At 48.5% G+C, this 22,175-nt stretch overlaps 1 protein-coding gene and 1 long non-coding RNA gene across 7 annotated transcripts in view; one reads left to right on the forward strand and one right to left on the reverse strand.

Annotated features, from left to right (window-relative positions):
• Positions 1 to 22,175, reverse strand: part of LOC144768846 (uncharacterized) — a 285,224-nt gene that overhangs the window by 192,493 nt on the left and 70,556 nt on the right. The window contains exon 2 of the long non-coding RNA XR_013598640.1: positions 19,679 to 19,742. This is a non-coding gene — a long non-coding RNA (uncharacterized LOC144768846). The remainder of the gene's footprint in view (positions 1 to 19,678; positions 19,743 to 22,175) is intronic.
• The window catches only part of PRR14 (proline rich 14), a 489,848-nt gene that overhangs the window by 137,067 nt on the left and 330,606 nt on the right, over positions 1 to 22,175 (forward strand). For 4 of the 6 annotated variants that reach the window (XM_078652834.1, XM_078652832.1, XM_078652835.1 and 1 more), the window contains 2 exons: positions 4,925 to 5,996; positions 10,472 to 10,666. In XM_078652834.1, coding sequence (XP_078508960.1) covers positions 4,925 to 5,996; positions 10,472 to 10,666 — 1,267 coding nt within the window. The remainder of the gene's footprint in view (positions 1 to 4,924; positions 5,997 to 10,471; positions 10,667 to 22,175) is intronic. The other 2 variants (XM_078652836.1, XM_078652837.1) reach the window with 1 other exon arrangement.

Consider the following 22,175-nt stretch of genomic DNA (forward strand, 5'->3'; position numbering starts at 1 on the left):
CGGCTTGCTTGAATCCTGATGGTGCAATGAGCAAGGGACTCACATCTGAGTATACCCTTCCACGCTTATGGTGGACAAAATGATTCAGAAAAGGGGGTGGTGATGAACAGAATGCCTGAATTAAGCAGACCACTCTATCCCAGTCCAAAGATCAGGGCTTGATCCATCACCGTTTTTAGCTCACTGCACCATCCCAGCTCAGAACGTGGCTATATGCAAATTAGTCTGTTCCTGTCCCAGTGCATGATGGGAACAGGGCAAACCAAACTACCAAGCCAATTCTTGTACTGGGAAGGAAACAAGCTTCCACCATAAGCGTGGAAGGGTATACTCAGACATGAGTCCCTTGCTCACTGCTCCATCAGGATTCAAGCAAGCCGGGCCGACGACGCCTGAAATGGCAGAAACCGGTCCCCGGAAGCTTGTCTCCTTTCTGGTGAAGAATTGGCTTGGTAGTTTGGTCTGCCCTGTTCCCATGATGCACTGGGCCAGGGACAGACTAATTTGCATATAGCCAGGTTCTGAGCTGGGATGGGGCAGTGAGCTAAATAACCGTGATGGATCAAGCCCTGATCTTTGGACTGGGTAAGAGTGGTCTGCTTAATTCAGACACTCTGTTCATCACCACCCCCTTTTCTGAATTATCTCCAAAACAGGCAGCATCTCTCTGTCTTTAGGGTGCCTGCCATTAAAGCATTCCTGGAAGGGCTGAAGCGGGTCATCCCTCTCAGGACCCCGCCAGCTCCTGTGTGGAACCTCAATGTGGTACTCACCAGATTGATGGGTCCCCCGTTTGAACCTCTGCATTCATGTGAGATTCAGTTCCTCACATGGAAAGTGGCTTTTCTCATTGCCATCACGTCTCTAAGACGTGTTAGTGAGCTACAGGCGCTCACGATTCAAGAGCCATTTATACAAATTCATTCAAACAGGGTGGTGCTGCGCACTAACCCCAAATTTCTCCCGAAAGTGGTGTCGCAGTTTCATGTCAATCAAACCATCGAACTGCCCGCATTCTTTCCAAACCCAGAAACGGTAGCAGAAAGGATGCTCCATACGCTTGATGTCAAAAGAGCGCTTATGTACTATATTGACAGAACACAACCTTTTAGAAAGACACAGCAACTCTTTGTTGCCTTTGCAGCCCAGCATAAAGGCAACCCCATTTCCAAAGCAGGAATAGCCAGGTGGATCGTTAAGTGTATTCAGATATGCTATCAGAAGGCTAAGCGCACTTTAACGGTCCCCCCCAGGGCACACTCCACACGCAAGTTGGGGGCCTCCATGGCATTCCTGGGTAACATTCGTTTGGAAGACATTTGTAGGGCAGCCACATGGTCTACACCACATACGTTTACCAAACATTACTGTGTAGATGTGCATTCCAAACAGCAGGCAGCTGTAGGACAGGCTGTTCTTAAAACACTTTTTCAGACTTCTGCAGCTGGCACGTGCGGCCGCCGTTAATGGAGGGACTGCTATGTATTCTATGCTATAGATATGTATTTAGCAGCCCACATGCCTCGAACTGAATATGCTACTTACCAGTATGCATCTGTTCTTGGCATGTAGGGCTGCTAACATTCATATCGCCCGCCCTCCTCCCCGGCGCCCGTAGCGGCTGCAGACTTTTCTTGCATTTATTCTCTAGCATGGCCATCACTTACACTGTTAAACTCCATCTTTGCCACAAAAACAATCTGGGGATGGAGTCGATGCCCATGCGCACTGTAGTCCAGGGGAGGAGCCACCTATCTCGTGATACTTCGAAGACTCTTCCAGGACAACAATGTGCAATCATCCGGACCCAACACTAGGCGGCGATCTATGCTATAGATATGAATGTTAGCAGCCCTACATGCCAAGAACAGATGCATACTGGTAAGTAGCATATTCAATATATTCTATGCTATAGATATGAATTCAGTAGCCCACATGCCTCGAACTGAATATGCTACTTACCAGTATGCATCTGTTCTTGGCATGAAGGGCTGCTGACATTCATATCGCCCACCCTCCTCCCCGGCGCCTGTAGCGGCTGCAGATTTTACACTTACTCTTAGCATGGACATCGCTCACACTGTTACACTCCATCTTCGCCACAATGGCTAAAAACAATCTGGGGATGGAGTCGATGCCCATGCGCACTGTAGTCCAGGGGAGGAGCCACCTATCTCGTGATACTTCGAAGACTCTTCCAGGACAACAATGTGCAATCATCCGGACCCAACACTAGGCGGCGATCTATGCTATAGATATGAATGTCAGCAGCCCTACATGCCAAGAACAGATGCATTCTGGTAAGTAGCATATTCAATTTAGGGGCACCCCTGAACCTTGATCTCGACAGACCTAAGAAGATGGATGAGGACCACTGCCATACCAGGAACTGAACCGCTGCAGACAGAACTCTGCAAGAACCCCGCCACCTGTTCGATAACTGGAGCTGCTGTCCCTCCAGAAACCCCGCAAGACCTCCAAGGAACCCTGGAGAGCTTTCAGCCTTCACCCAATCACCAAGAACCTCCCTTTGGGCTAGAGGCTTCAGTCCCCAATGTCTGCCGGTTTAGAAACCGCAGTAGTTGAGGACAGACACTTAAGTCAACGCGACTCACTCCTGCAAAAAGTACCCCAAGACGGCAGTGGTAGAGGACCAGCACTTGTGTCAACACATCTCTTCTCTGCCAGAAGAAAGCACTGCAGCGAGACTGCTTCCACGATCTAGAGAGGTCCTCTCAGCACAACAACCAAGTGGTTCCCAGCTTTGTTCCTGAGAGCCTGCACCAGTCTGCAAGGGGCCCTGTCGGCCTCCTCCTGCGTTGCCTGCACGGCTGCTGCCTCTCCGTGACTGGCTGTCAACGGCAGCTGAACTCCTCCATCCTCTACGCATCTCCATTCCCACGACCGTGACTGCTAGGTTGGCGGTGCCTCCATTCGATCTACAGTAACCTGCGGACGACGTCTGCGACTGTAATGGTTTTAGCGATCTATTGAATCCTACCCATCTTCATTGCTCTCTGCTGACCGTGAGAGTAAATATTGCCTGTATCGACCGCTGTGGTGTATATACCGAATCCTGCACCTCTTAGTGTATCCCCATAGTCGCCATTGACTAACATTTGGCTCAGTGTTGGTCTAAACCCTTGAAGACTGGAAGAGTAATGTGTAACACTTTTTCGCCCCCGGGACTTCATTGTTTAGCTCATCTTATTGCATACAAAAGTCTAGCTATTGCTATTGCAAAGTTCTACTGTTCTAAACTGATATCACTAAAGTATTTCAATTACTGTGAAGCATCGTTTATTGCCTTGCAAACCAATTCCTTCTGCATTTGGGAAGTATTGCTACTTTGAAAACTGTTACCTAACCTGCAGCGGAGTACTTCTTGGTTCTTGAAATAAAACAACCAAATCATTTTTGATAACAAACAATTTGTCTGGATTCAGTGTTTGAATTTGTGCTATCATTTCTTGCCTGAGTGTGTTCAACAAATGCTTAATACAGCCCTCTAAAAAGCCTACCTGCTCGACCACACAGCCACAATTAGAGCATTTAGGATTATCTACTTAAAGCTCTGGGGATACACTCAACTATGTGCACACTATACCTTACTTTGGTATAGTATATACAGAGCTAGCTTCCTACATCAGTCCATTCTGGCAACTGGAAATATTCAACGGATGTGGAATCTGCAGGTAGATGGAGTATCTACCAGAAATAGTGTTAGAGGTTGGTAACGTTTTCTTTATGTGGAAGAGCCTTCCAGAGTGTAGGCTTAAATATGCAGTGCTTATGAACTGATAGGCGATGGTCTTTCTGATAGGTGTGAAATTTGAAAGAATCCTAAAAGGAACCTCGATAATACTAGTATTATGTGTTTTTGTTTTTTATAGCCTCCATATTGGATAGATTGATTTGGTCTAGTTAAGTGCACTCTTGTCATTACTGTTAAATACGAGATACCTACTGTATTTCAACTACGGTATATAAAATTTGAATTTTTTAAAAATGGGGGCAGTGTGGACGTCCCATTGTGACCTTTATAGCTTTAATTTGAAGGGACATCGCCTATGACTGGTGTGAAATATGATATTGTTTACTAATGTATATTTCAATACAATGTAGTATATGTGCTCTATCGGCAAAAAATAATGCTCGTATCCCATTGTGTTTTATTCTAGATTGTATTGATTTTTATAAATCAACACATAAAGTATTACCGTACCTTACCTTACAGGCGATGCACAAGTTTAAGAAAGAGGATTTTAACTAAGTATCTTTACTACTTAAGTTTAATTCCTTATTTAAGGTTTTTTTATAAATTCAATTAATGTTTTTTAACTCAAACGACAACTTGGTTACATTAAATTACAGTTCAGTGATTTCACATAAGGTGACTTGCCTGTTTGTTTCCTTTGATTTTGTTTGGGTCTAAATAAAAAAGATTTCCCCTTGTTAAGTGGGCTGATATACCACACTTAAGCAGCGATACTGAAAGACTTTAAGGTTCATAAATGTGCCTATAAAGAGTAGTTATGATTACAGTTAATAACCACTTTTTAGTTGCCTACATAGCAAAAGAATAACACTCTGGTATATTTCAAAATCATTTCACACATTCATCACAGATCACCTTAATCTTGCTTTGCATCGTAAAACGGAATCAGTGTGGGAGAGAGAGTCGCTGCTGACAATATTTGAACTAAGCGCTTTCACACAATACAAGCTATCTGTCACCTAGGCAAATTGAGTCCTTCCCAAAACTAACATCTTTCCGTTAATGCACAGACTGTTTGGTATGTTTTTTTATCCATTTGTACGATTCGCTGACATGTCCATTTATTTGCTGGATGCATTTATTTTCACTGTTGGAACATGTGTGTGATAATCGTATGCATTTAATTTCTTGCTGTTCCTTTCGTAGACCCTCTGTTGATGACAAAAGCCCAGCACTGCATTCACGAACCCCCAGAAAACAGGAGGCGTTTAACACTGAGATCTGCACAACTCCTCGTAGAACACCAAGGTCCAAATCTTCTCTCCTTGACAACCCATTCCTCTGCAGTGTAACTAACAACCAGGTAGAGAGAGGCTCTCCTGTTCTCAGAGAAGCTCAAAACGCAGAGCAAAATTCTACCACTCCACGCCGGACGCCCAGGTTGAGGACTGTTCACTGTGACAGTCCATTTTCCAGCAGTGCCACCCAAAACTTGGTAGACGAGCAGTTGATCTCACTACAGGAAGCTCACGACACAGGAACATCTTGTACCACTCCTCGCCGAACACCCAGGGCTGTAAATCAAGATGGTCCTTTGCCCAGTGTTGTCAATCAGAACCTGGAACAGATGCAGCCCACCACTTTCCAGGAGGATCAGGACTCTGCTCCGACCTGTTCCATCCTTCGCCGGACGCCAAGGTCCAGGCCTGTCCACCAGGACACTCCTCTTCCCAGTGGTGTCATACAGAACTTTGCAGAAAAATCCTCGCCTGTTCTTCCGCTTCCTTGTAGCTCAGGGAGGACAATTAGCAGCCCCCTGCGGGCATCTGGTACCATCCACCCTGATGACACTCCCAGTATTGCTGTTCCTGAAAGCCTGGTAGAGGAGCAGTTTGCCTCTCTCCATCAAGATCAGAAAACAGGACAGTCTTGTGCCACTCCCCACCAAACACCTAGGGCCAAAGCAGCCAACCAACACAAACCTCTCCACAACAGTGCCGCCCGTAACTTGATGGAGACGCGAGCCCCTGCTCTGCGCAAAGACCGAGCTTATCTGAGTAATGATGAGGATTGGAGTAAAAAGAGGAAGGTAGAAGGTGGACTGCTTAGCGAAACATCAGTGTCACACAAGTCACCTGTGACCTACAAAGGACAACGGAAGAAGAAACGGAAGAAAAACTTGGGGGTGAACATATCACCAATTGAAAAATCTAGCCATAGGTTCCTAGCAGTTGTCCTCCATGACGTTGCGGGTGCACCTGAAGAGGATCCTGAACAGGTAATTTCTAGCAGAGTTACCTTTATCAGTGTTGCAACTCTTATTCAATATTTAACAGCTTGGCTACTCAGCGTGATGGTCATTGTCTTCAGGTTGTCCTCATTAACACCAAATGTCAGACTTTTCGAGAAGTATCATCATCATAGGATCTGGGCACAGTGCAGGGTTCAATAGCACAAAGAACATGTTAATGAAAAATATATGTGCTGCACATAATGGCTGAAATGTAGACTCAGAGTAAAATGTAAAAGGCTTCAGTTGGAAGCTAGGATGTTTAGTATGACACTGCAGTTGTAAGATATTGTGATGGATACTTCTCACTGCAGATTCCTCATCTTTTGAGTCCTCCAAGGCACCATGCTAGATCTTATAACTTTTCAATGGCAACTGCATGCTTGTGTTGCTGTCTCTCCATCCACTTTCAACACTTCCAGATGTGATGACATGGAACCACACACAGGTGCTACCTCTGCACGCTGACCAATTCTGCACCCTTTTACAGGGATCTGGAGCTTTACTTCCCACTTTTCTCAGGGTTTTCTAAATTCGGTAGAAAGAAAAACAGGTTGTGTGCCAGGAAAATGTCTTCCCCCGAAGATTTCAAACCATGCTGCGACTGCTTCAAACAGATGTCAGTCATGAAGCCGCATGATGTTTGACTTGGACGTTTTGGCTTGAAACAGGATTCGAAGTTGTGCGATAAATGCTTCATGGTGCACTCAAGGAGTGAATGGACAAACTCTACTTTGCGGAACATAAGAGAAGTGGCCGGTCTTGTGTTACGTCCTGGAGTCTCTCCCAGTTCATTCACTGCCTCTAAGTGAGTCCAATTGTGGTTAAACCCAACCCCCTTTCCCCAAACGCACTCTAGAGAGTGGTTGTGTGTTCAGCACGCTAAAGGTCGAAATCTGGCTGCATAGTCAGACTCCAACTCAATCCCGGTCCTGGAGCCTATGCACCTAATTCCCTTGGGTATTGTTGATCCCGAGTCCATGCTACAGTTTGGAGTGGTTTCATTTGTCTTTAGCCTGCCCTCAAACCCCACAGATCTGTTGTCGGCTCCAGGTGGGATTCTGCTAGCGATCTTTCTCTGGTACTATCTGAGCCTGTCTGCCACCCACCAAAGCTGTGGCCCTTGCAGTATTGTTTTAAATTTTCGGGACCCTGGGCAACTCCTATTTTAGAGACCTCTGTTCGGACAGCATTGAAGATTAATCAACTTTTTCCGCTAATTCAAGCAGCTCACATGATGCTAGACAGTTATGATTTGTACGCTGGGCACACTAAAACAGCTGGAATAGGTCTTGTCTGGTATCCAAAAAATCCTTAGAATGACACTGGGTAGGGGGCGAAAGAGATGAGAGGTAGAGAATGGCAGTTAGTGTGAGAATGGTTAGATGAAGTACAGAAATAGAGGTGACAGAAAGTTCACTTTCCCAGGGGCCCCCGTAGTAGGTGGAAGCCTTGGGCAATTGTCCTCTTTGCCCGTACCATAAAACTTCCCTGGCGCCCTGATGTCTTAAGTGTAGTCTCCAGCAGTGATACCTGCTCTGATGCTCGCCAGAGTACCAGGTGAGCTGGCTCCTGAACCTGCACTGAATCGGTTGCCTGTTCTGGACTAACTTTGGCAATTGCTCAGCCCCTGTATTGGTACAGAATCATGAAGGCTCCACCTGTGATGATTGAGGACCGAGTTAAAGCACTTCAAGGACAGCAGGGCATTAGCTTGCTCCCTGGGGCTGCTTTCTCTTGTTTGCTAGTTTTCTGTCTAATTTAGGAAATTCCAGTGCTGTTCATAATAGGCATTCCCCATTGTCAAAGGCAGCCTTCACAGCCTATTCGAGAGCTTAACAAGCGTTTTTGTGTCTTCAGAGGCAGTGGTGCAGCTGCTAATCAGGGCAGCACTCCTCTGTTTGGTCCTCACCTCCTGCTGCCAAACTAATTTAGTGCCCCGCTTGTTTAGTCTTTTGAAGCCATTAGGGGACAGGGTCCATTTGTGTTCGCCCGCCTGATGCACCGTTAGTTCAGACAAGATTGTTTAAGTTGGATACACTCTTAGTCTTTTGTCCACTCCTCCACTCATCACAGCAGTTGCAACTCAAATCTCGATGGCTCATGCTGTTATTTTATCCTCCGAAATTAAGTCTTTGCTCGCCAAGGGTGCAATCGAAATGGAGCCAGAGAGGGGGACAGGCTGCTACTTCCATTACTTTCTAGTTCCTAAGAAGGAGAGGGATTAAGACCGGTCGTAGACCTCAGACTTCTGATAGATAATTCTAGGAACAGACTCCACCTTTGAATACACCAGATGCCACATGGGATTGGAACAATTTCCAGCAATGGAGAAGCTGTGTAGCTCTGTACTGCCCTGGAGGTGACTGAGAAGAACCACACACTGATGTCCATGGATACAGCATTCAGCATTTGCTCCCAGGGTGGGTCATTCAAACCCTTAAACATAGCTGTTCCCTACCCTTTCTTTTTGTTCTGCCAAATCTGACCCCCCACCAACTTTCAGAGGATCACTTCTCCCTTCTGTTACATGAGGTGAGAGCGTTACGCTCCAAATTTGCTATTGAGCTGGTGTTACTGACTCTGAATGAGGATAGGGCTGTTTCTTTCTGCTGAAGGAGGATGAAGGCCTCTGGTCTATATTGGAACTATGACCTCTGGCCTATATTGGAACTATGACCTCTGACTGTGGAACAATAAATTAAAATTGCTTGTGCTACCTCAGATCTTGACTGCTCTGGGCTTGGGGACTGGATGGTGTTCTTGGACCTGCAGGACACATTTTCATATAAGTGTCCTGCAGTCCCACAGGTGTTACCTGAGGTTCACAGTTGGCCAGAAGTATTTTCAGTTTTTAGTTTGCCATAGACCATCTCCAGACGACGGCGGACATCTTGGCTGCTTCATAAAGGCTGGCATTAATTGGAGTTATCTTGGATACAGTGCAGTTCACTGCCTTCCCTCTGTTACAATGAGTCCAGGACATTGAGGTTAAGATCAAGATATTTCAGCCTCGGTCCTGGATCTCAGTAAGAGTGGCTTCTTAGCCTCCTGCATCTTCCTTGTGGGCTACACCAGGTGGCACATGTGGTATCTGCAATGGAATTTGAAGTTCCAGTGAACCCACCATCAAAGAAAATGTTTTACAATCTGCAGTGATGGCTGATCAAACACAGTTGGTCCAGCTACAGTCCCCTCTACCTTCCCAGCTGACAGTGGTGACGGAAGCATCACAGCTGTGGTAGAGCGTTCATATGTTGAGGGTGGAGCTCCAAGGACTTTGGTATCAAATGAATGCTCAGTTCCATATCAGTCTGGTGGAGTTGGAGCCTTTCATCTGGCATTGAAGGACTTCTTGGCATCCATCAAGTGGAGGCTGGTACAGGTTCTCACAGACACCTCCACCACCATGTAGTGTTGCAACAAGCAGGGACACATGGGAACCTCTTTGGGGCGTTGGAGTATTTCCTTGATCTTGAATCATCTGGTGGGATGCCAGAGTAGACAGGCTAAGCAGACCGTGTCTGCCAGGGCACAAATGTCTACATCCTGAGGTGAGAAAGGGTGCCTGCCAACAGTATGGAGGACCGTGGCTAGATCTTTTTGCCATTGTCGAACGCATTGTATCTAGGGTTTTGCATGTTGGAATTTTTGTGAGAACCATCAGGTTTTTTTAGATGCATTTCGACTGGAAAATTACGCATTATGGTACCTGCCTACCATTTCTTGAAGTCTCAAAAAGAAATAGTAGCAACTGGGCCAGAGTCATCCTAGTTAGTTTAGATTGTGCCAAGAATGTGTGGGCATGGAACATTTGAGCATGAGCATCTGTCCCCTTATCACTTCCGAATTAGAGAGTATGTTGGTTCGCAGCAGCATGGCAGGGTCCTTCACCCGATCTACACTTTCATGTGTGGAGACTGAGCAGCTACATTTGACTGCATTCGGCCTGCCGCTTTAAGTGGTGCCTGGTACCCTCTCCTCCAGATGCCCTTGCACAAAATCAATTTATGACAGGCACGTGAATAGATTTTTGACCTTGTGTGGCATTTTCAAGATTGACCCGTTACGAGCCAAATCTTCAGATTTTTTGGTGGTTTTTTCTTGTTGGTCAGTGGCCCAACAAGGACTTGGAGGAGACACCGTAAAAGGTCATTTGTGGGTCCTTTCAGCCTTTTTACATTTGCCTGATCAAGTGTCCTTGTTTAAATCATCTGTTGTGTTAAGGTTTATAAGAGTTGACACACGTTTCCTGTCAGACCATTTGTGATGCCACAGTGGGATCTTAATTTGGTCTAATCATTTCTCATGTGCAACCCCTTTGAGCTGATGCAGAGCTGTCTGCTGTTTCTTTACTTTCAAGACTATCTTCCTTATTTCCTTCCTTATCTTCCTTATTATGATTGCTTCGACTCATCGCGTGAGTGAGGTTCAGCATTTGTCCTACATTACTTTTTTTCCAGAGGAAGGTAGAAGGTGGACTGCTTAGCGAAACATCAGTGTCACGCAAGTCACCTGTGACCTACAAAGCACAACGGAACAAGAAATGGAAGAAAAACTTGGGGGTGAACATATCACCAATTGAAAAATCTAGCCATAGGTTCCTAGCAGTTGTCCTCCATGACGTTGCGGATGCACCTGAAGAGGATCCTGAACAGGTAATTTCTAGCAGAGTTACGTTAATCAGTGTTGCAACTCTTATGCAATATTTAACAGCTTGGCTACTCAAGTGTGATGGTCATTGTCTTCAGGTTGTCTTCATTAACACCAAATGTCAGACTTTTTGAGAAGTATCATCATCTTAGGATCTGGGCACATTGCAGGGTTCAATAGCACAAAGAACATGTTAATGAAAAATATATGTGCTGCACATAATGGCTGAAATGTACACTCAGAGTAAAATGTAAAAGGCTTCAGTTGGAAGCTAGGATGTTTAGTATGACACTGCAGTTGTAAGATATTGTGATGGATACTTCTCACTGCAGATTCCTCATCTTTTGAGTCCTCCAAGGCACCATACTAGATCTTATAACTTTTCAATGGCCACTGCATGCTTGTGTTGCTGTCTCTCCATCCACTTTCACCACTTCCAGATGTGATGACATGGAACCACACACAGGTGCTACCTCTGCACGCTGACCAATTCTGCACCCTTTTACAGGGATCTGGAGCTTTACTTCCCACTTTTCTCAGGGTTTTCTAAATTTGGAAGAAACAAAAACAGGTTGTGTGCCAGGAAAATGACTTCCCCCGAAGATTTCAAACCATGCTGCGACTGCTTCAAACAGATGTCAGTCATGAAGCCGCATGATGTTTGACTTTGACGTTTTGGCTTGAAACAGGATTCGAAGTTGTGCGGTAAATGCTTCATGGTGCACTCAAGGAGTGAATGGACAAACTCTACTTTGCGGAACATAAGAGAAGTGGCCGGTCTTGTGTTACGTCCTGGAGTCTCTCCCAGTTCATTCACTGCCTCTAAGTGAGTCCAATTGTGGTTAAACCCAACCCCCTTTCCCCAAACGCACTCTAGAGAGTGGTTGTGTGTTCAGCACGCTAAAGGTCGAAATCTGGCTGCATAGTCAGACTCCAACTCAATCCCGGTCCTGGAGCCTATGCACCTAATTCCCTTGGGCCATTGTTGATCCCTAGTCCATGCTACAGTTTGGAGTGGTTTCATTTGTCTTTAGCCTGCCTTCAAACCCCACAGATCTGTTGTCAGCTCCAGGTGGGATTCTGCTAGCGATCTTTCTCTGGTACTATCTGAGCCTGTCTGCCACCCACCAAAGCTGCGCCTTGCAGTCTTGTTTTAAATTTTTGGGACCCTGGGCATCTCCTATTTTAGACACCTCTATTTGGACAGCATTGAAGATTATTCAACTTTTTCTGCTAATTCAAGCAGCTCACATGATGCTAGACAGTATTGATTTGTACTCTGGGCACACTAAAACAGCTGAAATAGGTCTTGTCTGGTATCCAAAAAATCCTTAGAATGACACGGGGTAGAGGGCGAAAGAGCTGAGAGGTAGAGAATGGCAGTTAGTGTGAGAATGGTTGAAGTACAGAAATAGAGGTGACAGAAAGTTCACTTTCCCAGGGGCCCCCGTAGAAGGTGGAAGCCCTGGGCAATTGTCCTCTTTGTCCGTACCATAAAACTTCCCTGGCGCCCTGATGTCTTAAGTGTAGTCTCCAGCAGTGATACCTGCTCTGATGCTCGCCAGAGTACCAGGTGAGCTGGCTCCTGAACCTGCACTGAATCGGTTGCCTGTTCTGGACTAACTTTGGCAATTGCTCAGCCCCTGTCTTGGTACAGAATCATGAAGGCTCCACCTGTGATGATTGAGGACCGAGTTAAAGCACTTCAAGGACAGCAGGGCATTAGCTTGCTCCCTGGGGCTGCTTTCTGGGGGGTGACCCACTTGTGGGACACCCCCGCGCCGCACGGCCACCAGCTGCTGTGTGTGCCCCTGCCCGCCCTCTGCCTCGCTACTGCCTCGTTTTGCCGGCTGCCGGCTGCCCCCGCAGTAGGGTTGTTTTGTCTAACACTTGTGCCTGTTTTTTTCTCCTTAAAACTCCGTGCATCTCCTTTTTTCCTCCGCATTTGCCTGTTTTGTCCAACAGTTGTGCTTGTCTAGTTTTCTCCGTGTTCCTGGTATCTTTCCCCCTCATACCCCTTGTTTTGTTGCTGATTTGCGCCTGTTTTGTTATTCCTTCGTGTTTTCCGCCGCCCTCCACCCTCCCTTCCCGCCACCGCCGCTTGGCCCCGCCCCTTTCTTCTCTTCTGTATCCCTCCCCGCTCCCGCCTCCCAGCTGCCCCGCCCACCCGCGCACTTGGCCTTAAATGGCGACCGTGCGAAGCAGGTGAGTGTGACCCACTTGTGGGACACCCCCGCGCCGCACGGCCACCAGCTGCTGTGTGTGCCCCTGCCCGCCCTCTGCCTCGCTACTGCCTCGTTTTGCCGGCTGCCGGCTGCCCCCGCAGTAGGGTTGTTTTGTCTAACACTTGTGCCTGTTTTTTTCTCCTTAAAACTCCGTGCATCTCCTTTTTTCCTCCGCATTTGCCTGTTTTATCCAACAGTTGTGCTTGTCTAGTTTTCTCCGTGTTCCTGGTATCTTTCCCCCTCATACCCCTTGTTTTGTTGCTGATTTGCGCCTGTTTTGTTATTCCTTCGTGTTTTCCGCCGCCCTCCACCCTCCCTTCCCGCCACCGCCGCTTGGCCCCGCCCCTTTCTTCTCTTCTGTATCCCTCCCCGCTCCCGCCTCCCAGCTGCCCCGCCCACCCGCGCACTTGGCCTTAAATGGCGACCGTGCGACGCAGGTGAGTGTGACCCACTTGTGGGACACCCCCGCGCCGCACGGCCACCAGCTGCTGTGTGTGCCCCTGCCCGCCCTCTGCCTCGCTACTGCCTCGTTTTGCCGGCTGCCGGCTGCCCCCGCAGTAGGGTTGTTTTGTCTAACACTTGTGCCTGTTTTTTTCTCCTTAAAACTCCGTGCATCTCCTTTTTTCCTCCGCATTTGCCTGTTTTGTCCAACAGTTGTGCTTGTCTAGTTTTCTCCGTGTTCCTGGTATCTTTCCCCCTCATACCCCTTGTTTTGTTGCTGATTTGCGCCTGTTTTGTTATTCCTTCGTGTTTTCCGCCGCCCTCCACCCTCCCTTCCCGCCACCGCCGCTTGGCCCCGCCCCTTTCTTCTCCTCTGTATCCCTCCCCGCTCCCGCCTCCCAGCTGCCCCGCCCACCCGCGCACTTCGCCTTAAATGGCGACCGTGCGAACGCGCAGCGGTCACGCGCAGCGGGCGCGCCGATTGTGCGCCGAAGGCGCGCCAAAGGTAAGCCCGTCTGCGCCCGTCCGCGACCGGATCGCGACCAGCGCCAGGACCCCTGGCCCCCACCGACGGAAGCCGACCCGACGAACCTACAGCGCCGCCGACCTCAACGCACTCAACACCGGCCGCATCCCAGGATGTCACCGAGCCGCCCCGAAGCACACCCACGGACCCTTCAGCTGCCACGCCTGCAAGTTCACCTGCATCCGGACCTTCCCTGCACCCGCCAAGCCGAACTCCAGCAGCACCCACCTCAAGTGTATCCTGCTCAACACCCGCTCCGTCCACAGACACGCCGTAGAACTCTGGAACCTGCTCGACACCACCGTCCCCGACGTTGCCTTCATCACCGAGACCTGGATGAACGCCTCCTCAGCCCCAGACATCGCCATCGCCATCCCAGAGGGCTACAAGATCACCCGGAGGGACCGCGACAACCAGACCGGAGGAGGCATCGCCATCATCCACAGAGACACCATCCGCATCACTACCAACACCGATGACACCCTCACCACCGCTGAACACCTGCACTTCCAGATCCACACCAACCCGACCACCACCCTCAGAGGCACCCTGATCTACCGACCCCCGGGACCACGCACACGATTCAGCGAGGACATCGCCGACTTCGTCAGCCCGCACGCTCTCCCCTCCGCCGACTACATCCTCCTGGGGGACCTCAACTTCCACCTGGAGAACAACAACGACCGCAACACCATCAGCCTGCTCGACAACCTCGACAACCTCGGACTCAAGCAACTGGTGACCACCCCCACCCACCTCGCCGGACACACACTCGACGCCGTCTTCTCATCCAGCAAAGACGTCACCTTCAGCCACGCCACAGAACTCCACTGGACGGACCACAGCTGCGTCCACTTCACCTTCAAAAGAACGACGATCCACCACCACCAGCAACAGGTTGCTCGAAGATGCTGGAACAAGATCACAGCCGACCAGCTCACCGCTTCCCTGAGCCAGCACCCTCCCGCCAACTCAGCGAACCCCAGCCAGGCCGCCGACAACCTCACGAAATGGATCAACGACTGCGCGGACGAACTCGCCCCTCTGAGAACCCCACCCAGCAGATCCTGCAGCAGGAAAACACCATGGTTCACCGACGAACTCAAGAGCTCCAAGAAGAACTGCCGAGCCCTCGAGAAAGCCTGGAGAAGGGAACCAACGACGGACAACATGACCACCCTCAAGCTCGCCACCCGGAAGCACCACCAACTGATCCGCGCCACCAAGAAAAATGCATACAAGGACCGGCTGGACAACAACGCACACAACTGCAAGGAACTCTTCAACATCGTGAAAGAGCTATCCAACCCCAACGCCGGAAACAATGACATCACCCCGTCGCAAGAACTCTGCAACTCCCTCGCGTCCTTCTTCCACAACAAGATCACGGACATACACAACAGCTTCAACAACCAACCAACGCAAGCCACAACCGCAACGACGCCACCCACCACCACCCTCCGCACCTGGACCCCGATCAGCACCGAAGACACCATCCGCACCATGAACTCCATCCATTCCGGATCTCCGACTGACCCCTGCCCTCACCACGTCTTCAACAAAGCCGACGCTGTCCTCGCACCCCACCTACGGGACATCATCAACACCTCCTTCGACTCCGCCACCTTCCCTGAGAGCTGGAAGCACGCCGAACTCAGCGCTCTCCTCAAGAAACCCACAGCAGACCCCACCGACCTCAAGAACTACCGTCCCATCTCGCTCCTCCCGTTCCCGGCCAAAGTCATCGAGAAGACCGTCAACAAACAGCTGGCCGCCTTCCTCGAGACGAATGGATCCCTCGACCCCTCACAGTCCGGCTTCCGAGCGAACCACAGCACCGAGACCGCCCTCATCGCCGCCACCGACGACCTTCGAACTCTGATGGACAACGGAGAAACAGCGGCCCTCATCCTCCTGGACCTCTCCGCGGCTTTCGACACTGTCTGCCACCGCACCCTAGTACAGCGCCTCAGCAACATCGGAATCCAGGAGAAGGCACTGGAATGGATCACCTCCTTCCTCGACGGAAGAACACAAAGAGTCCGCCTACCACCGTACAAGTCAGAGGCCACCAAAGTCATCTGCGGCGTCCCTCAAGGATCCTCACTGAGCCCCACCCTCTTCAACATCTACATGAGCCCCCTCGCGGCCATCGCACGCCAACACAACCTCAACATAATCTCCTACGCCGACGACACCCAGCTGATCCTCTCCCTGACCAACGACCCCGCCACCGCCAGAGCCAACCTGCACGAAGGGATGAGAGACGTAGCCGAATGGATGACGACCAGCCGCCTGAAACTGAACTCAGACAAGACGGAGGTCCTCATCCTGGGCTCCACGCCCTCCGCCTGGGACGACTCCTGGTGGCCCCCCGCCCTGGGCACCGCGCCCAAACCGACGGACCACGCACGCAACCTGGGCTTCATCCTGGACTCCTCCCTCTCCATGACCAGACAAGTCAACGCCGTCTCCTCGTCATGCTTCAACATCCTGCGCATGCTACGTAAGATCTTCCGGTGGATCCCCACCGAGACGAGGAAGACGGTCACCCAAGCCCTCGTCACCAGCCGACTGGACTACGGCAACGCCCTCTACGCCGGAACCACGGCCAAACTCCAGAAGAGACTCCAGCGGATCCAGAACGCCTCGGCGAGACTCATCCTCGACATCCCCCGACGCAGCCACATCTCCGGACACCTGAGAGATCTGCACTGGCTCCCGGTCAACAAGAGAATCACCTTCCGTCTCCTCACCCACGCGCACAAAGCCCTACACGACCAAGGCCCGAGCTACCTCAACAACCGGATCAACTTCTACACTCCCAAGCGCCTCCTCAGATCAACCAACCACGCCCTCGCCGCCGTCCCCCGCATCCGAAGAGAGACAACAGGAGGAAGGTCCTTCTCCTACCTGGCCGCCAAGACCTGGAACTCACTTCCCACCAATCTGCGCCTGACCCAAGACCACCTCTCCTTCAGGAAGAAGCTCAAGACTTGGCTGTTCGAGCAGTAGCGGCACCCCCCCCTCCCAGCGCCTTGAGACCCTACGGGTGAGTAGTGCGCTTTACAAATGACCTGATTGATTGATTGATTTCTCTTGTTTGCTAGTTTTCTGTCTAATTTAGGAAATTCCAGTGCTGTTCACAATAGGCATTCCCCATTGTCAAAGGCAGCCTTCACAGCCTATTCGAGAGCTTAACAAGCGTTTTTGTGTCTTCAGAGGCAGTGGTGCAGCTGCTAATCAGGGCAGCACTCCTCTGTTTGGTCCTCACCTCCTGCTGCCAAACTAATTTAGTGCCCCGCTTGTTTAGTCTTTTGAAGCCATTAGGGGACAGGGTCCATTTGTGTTCGCCCGCCTGATGCACCGTTAGTTCAGACAAGATTGTTTAAGTTGGATACACTCCTCCACTCATCGCAGCAGTTGCAACTCAAATCTCGATGGCTCATGCTGTTATTTTATCCTCCGAAATTAAGTCTTTGCTCACCAAGGGTGCAATCGAAATGGAGCCAGGAGTGGGACAGGCTGCTACTTCCATTACTTTCTAGTTCCCAAGAAGGAGAGGAATTAAGACCGGTCGTAGACCTCAGACTTCTGATAGATAATTCTAGGAACAGACTCTACACCTATGAATACACCAGATGCCACATGGGATTGGAACAATTTCCAGCAATGGAGAAGCTGTGTAGCTCTGTACTGCCCTGGAGGTGACTGAGTAGAACCACACACTGCTGTCCATGGATGCAGCATTCAGCATTTGCTCCCAGGGTGGGTCATTCAAACCCTTAAGCATAGCAGTTCCCTTCCCTTTCTTTTTGTTCTGCCAAATCTGACCCCCCACCAACTTTCAGAGGATCACTTCTCCCTTCTGTTACAGGAGGTGAGAGCGTTACGCTCCAAATTTGCTATTGAGCTGGTGTTACTGACTCTGAATGAGGATAGGGCTGTTTCTTTCTGCTGAAGGAGCATGAAGGTCTCTGGTCTATATTGGAACTATGACCTCTGGCCTATATTGGAACTATGACCTCTGACTGTGGAACAATAAATTAAAATTGCTTGTGCTACCTCAGGTCTTGACTGCTCTGGGCTTGGGGACTGGATGGTGTTTTTGGACCTGCAGGACACATTTTCATATAAGTGTCCTGCAGTCCCACAGGTGTTACCTGAGGTTCACAGTTGGCCAGAAGTATTTTCAGTTTTTAGTTTGCCATAGACCATCTCCAGACGACGGCGGACATCTTGGCTGCTTCATAGAGGCTGGCATTAATTGGAGTTATCTTGGATACAGTGCAGTTCACTGCCTTCCCTCTGTTACAATGAGTCCAGGACATTGAGGTTAAGATCAAGATATTTCAGCCTCGGTCCTGGATCTCAGTAAGAGTGGCTTCTGATAGATATATCTGCCGGTGATTCCTCACCTTGTGAATATCCCCCTGCGTCAGCAGCATTCAGAAATTCTTTTTGTAGCTCTGGGAATATACAGAAAGTGTAACAGCCACGCTCAACATGAGATATGCGGTATACAAGCAGCATATAAAGGTATAGCTACCCCACAGGACAGAACACATATAGCAGATAAACATATAGAAGGCGTAACTGCTGCCCAAGAAGTGATACACACAGTACATTACAGCTATATAGAAGGTGGTGCTACTATCCCCCTAGCCGTCATACATGTGGGAATACAAGGACTATACAGAAGTTCTAACTGGCCAAAACATACATTAGATGCAACTACCAACCCCTACATCATGCATATGGAACATATGGAATAAACCTATACAAAATAGGGGTAACAACCACTCAAGAAATGGTACGTATGTACATAACATAAGAAAGGTGTAACTATTACCCAGGACAGAAGCATACACTAAGTGTTGGTACTACACCGGGCATCATGCATATGGGACGTGAAATACACAGAATGTATAAGGACCACCGAGGACATGAGATTTTCAGACATACATACAAAAGGCACAGCTTTCGCTCAAGGCACGATATATCCGGTTCATAATAAACATATAGAACGTGTAACTACCACCCATGACATCAGAAGTACAGAACACAACTATACTGAAAGTGCAGCTATCGACCAGGGCACGATACACTATTTAGATGAAAACCTACAGAAACTGTGACCCAGGACATGTGTGGCACATAGCATACACACATTAGGTGCAGCCGCCATACGTGCATCACGAGCAATAAAGAAAAGCTTCAAACAGCGCCCAGGAAATCATAGGTGCAGTACATGCCCTTAGAAGTTTTAATTACTGCCTGCAGGTCATGAGAAGTGTAGTTTATAACACAAAGAACCGTTAACTACCGCACTCAAACAGAAGAGACAAACAGAAGGTGTAACTAATGCCCTGGGCATATTATGGACAGTAGAAAAGAGGCATACAGCGGTATACGTCACCCCTACCCCCAAGGGCACGATGCGTACAGTACAAGAAATATATATATAATGTGTAAGTACCGCCCTGCCCTAGGTGTGTCCAGTATATACCCACAGAAGAGAACTACCACAGAGAAAATACATACAGTACATGGCGGTTAAAACCGATACCCCGGGTACGAAAAGTACAGTACATACGAAATAAACAGGCGGTCGTAGGCGCTATAAAAATCACAGGAGGCGTAAGACGCTTTGTTCAGGAAAAATACAGTCCATGAAAGTATGTGCATATGATATAAATGCGGTCTTAATTATGATGCCTAGGATCACACATGGCTAACTCAAGTGGTCTGTAAACAAGAAGCGAAGCAATCAATGGAGTTGTCTGAAGTAAGCACTCTGTATAAGTTGCTTGAAATAAACTCACGGGTTTCAATTAGTTTTCAAGCCGGGAACAAACTCTTGTAAAGCGCTTCGATGCCCTATAAAAACTGGAGAGAAAATAAACGCTGTTAGGATTACAAGAAACAAAGCGGGAACTCACCTCCTTTATACCCCATTCCCCACTTGGACACACATCAGGGTCTTGTGGTCTGCCTAAACGCTAGATTAAAAGAGTTTACGGCGGGGGTTACCTGTGAATTGGTCGGCAGCCACCTGTTACCAGCTACAGTGCAGCATCGCTCAGATAGGTGTGTGATAGTCGGCAGTTACCCCACACCTCGCAGCAAGCAAAATCTCTCTCCTCCCCCTTGCTCCCGAAGACATTACAGAAAAGGGGAGGCGGGTTTATCCGCCCAGGACCTTTATCTCTGCAGCCACTGATTATGTCATCCCGAGAGGTCCGCAGTATGCACAATTTTTTTGTATAAAGTGGGCAGGGGCGTAGGAGACACTAAAATTCTGGGGGGGACAGGGACAACCTTGTGGACTTTCCAGTGACCCTATACAAATCACCGCCCATTAAACAAATACAATTGCATACTTCCGAAGTGAAATATTGAGAAAAGCATGCATGTTGTCACAGTTTGCATGTATGCTTTATTGTTATTTACATTCATATAGTAATCGGACCAAATGTTTAAAAAAAAATGTATATGAATCTTGCATCTTCATGCACTGAGCAAACAAAGGTCGCTGACTTAGGTTGGGGGCGTCATGTTTGCAAGTACCTTATGGTTTGAAAAGTACCTGCTCCTGCATTCTTGGTCTCCAGAAATGTTCAGGCAACAATACAAATGTGAAGATAACTTTGGTGATTAATGTTCTTTATTGAGAGAGATCGGAGGTTTGTCTAGTGGTAGTTTTGACTCATGGTAAGGTAGCCACAGTGGGGTAACATGCCTGCCGCAAAGAATGTGTACCACGCAGATCACAAAATGCATATCATGTAGATAGGTCAGTGAGTTACTGCTTTTGTCTGAGCGATTCTTTTGGAATTTGCAGTTTATAAGTTAAAATCCTAACATTGAACAGTGAGCTATTAAACGTCATCAAAGAGCTGCATGAAAACTTCAAGGTATAGATTAGAACGTTATGATTTTTCCCCAGTCTTTCCTTATCCTAATGTTGGAAAATGGGTTCATTAGGATATGAAATCAATTCTGATTATTAAAGAGAACCCCCCAACCATGGTGTTATGTTTTAAATTCTGAGTTTGTGCTTCTTTAGTGTTGCAAAGCCATCCTGTGCCCTGGGCACTCCCCAATGTTTTGCTGACTGGTACTGGTGGTACCTGACTCTGACTGACCCTGGCCTCTGCCTGAACAGGCACAGGGCTAGTGCTATTCTGAAAGAGACACTTAAAGATACTGTGAAAACACCCTACATACACTAGGGTGCACTATGGGTCAGGGTACCCCTTTGATTGGCATGACCTCTCCTATAAGGCCCTAGTACATAATAGGGCAAGGGGATTAGAACTACCTTTAAGTCCCTAGAATATAATAGGGCATGGCAGTTTAGAGGCCAGCCCTTTCTGCATTTGCATTTGTGCGCTGCTGAAGCCTGAGGTCAGTTTAAAAGTAGCCCTGTGTTGTAGGACTGCTTTTAAAATGCAAATTGTGCCCAAACTCGACTTTTGGGGTTGGGGAACTTATAAACTGATCAACTACAATGCTGGGGCAAAATTAAGTTAAGTGGAAAAATGTTTTCCACTTAACTATGGCTGTATCATATTTGCCACATAATACATCATCTGCTGCATAATCTAACGATTTGACCCAAAACAATTTTGGAACTCAAACCGATCAAAAATTACTGAAAGAAATATGATTTATGTCTCTGTGAAGTGTAGGGCCCTCTACCAAGGTTGACTGGTCACCTTTCCCACTGCTACATTTGTATGTTACACAGGTACTAATGAGGCAAAAGCTTTGCAGAAGCTGTTAGTATGTAAAAATAATAAAGTATCATAAAATGCACTGCATTACGCTGCAGCCTTTTTATTGTTGCATCATTTAGTCAACACTGCAACTTAATTTTGGCCTCCATTGCTGCATAACTCCAGTGGTCCGAAAGCAGGCTGCAAGTGTTTGTGCATGAAGCAGAGACCATGAAGTTTGCAAACTTAGGGGCTGATTACGATGGCAGGTGGACTTCAGTCCGTCCGCTCTGGAATCGGGGGATGGGACTGCTGGCCTCCAAGGTGGCGGCCCCACGATAGGCATTACAATGCGACCGCCACTATGGCGTGCGCAGTGCCTATCTTTTTACATTGCAGCAGGTGCTGCTGGCTGCATCATCTGCCGCAATGTAAAAACTGACGTTACATATATCAATGCACTACGCGGCAGGCATAATGCGGTGCCTGCCACATGGTGCAGTGATATGTAGGAGGGCTTCTTAGATGCCCCCCAGGTCCCATGTCTGGGGGCTGGGGGAAAAGGGGCCTGCTACAGGCCTCCAATGTCCCTTTCTGCCAA

Source organism: Lissotriton helveticus, chromosome 7 (genome assembly GCF_964261635.1).
Source record: "Lissotriton helveticus chromosome 7, aLisHel1.1, whole genome shotgun sequence".
NCBI lineage: Eukaryota > Metazoa > Chordata > Amphibia > Caudata > Salamandridae > Lissotriton > Lissotriton helveticus.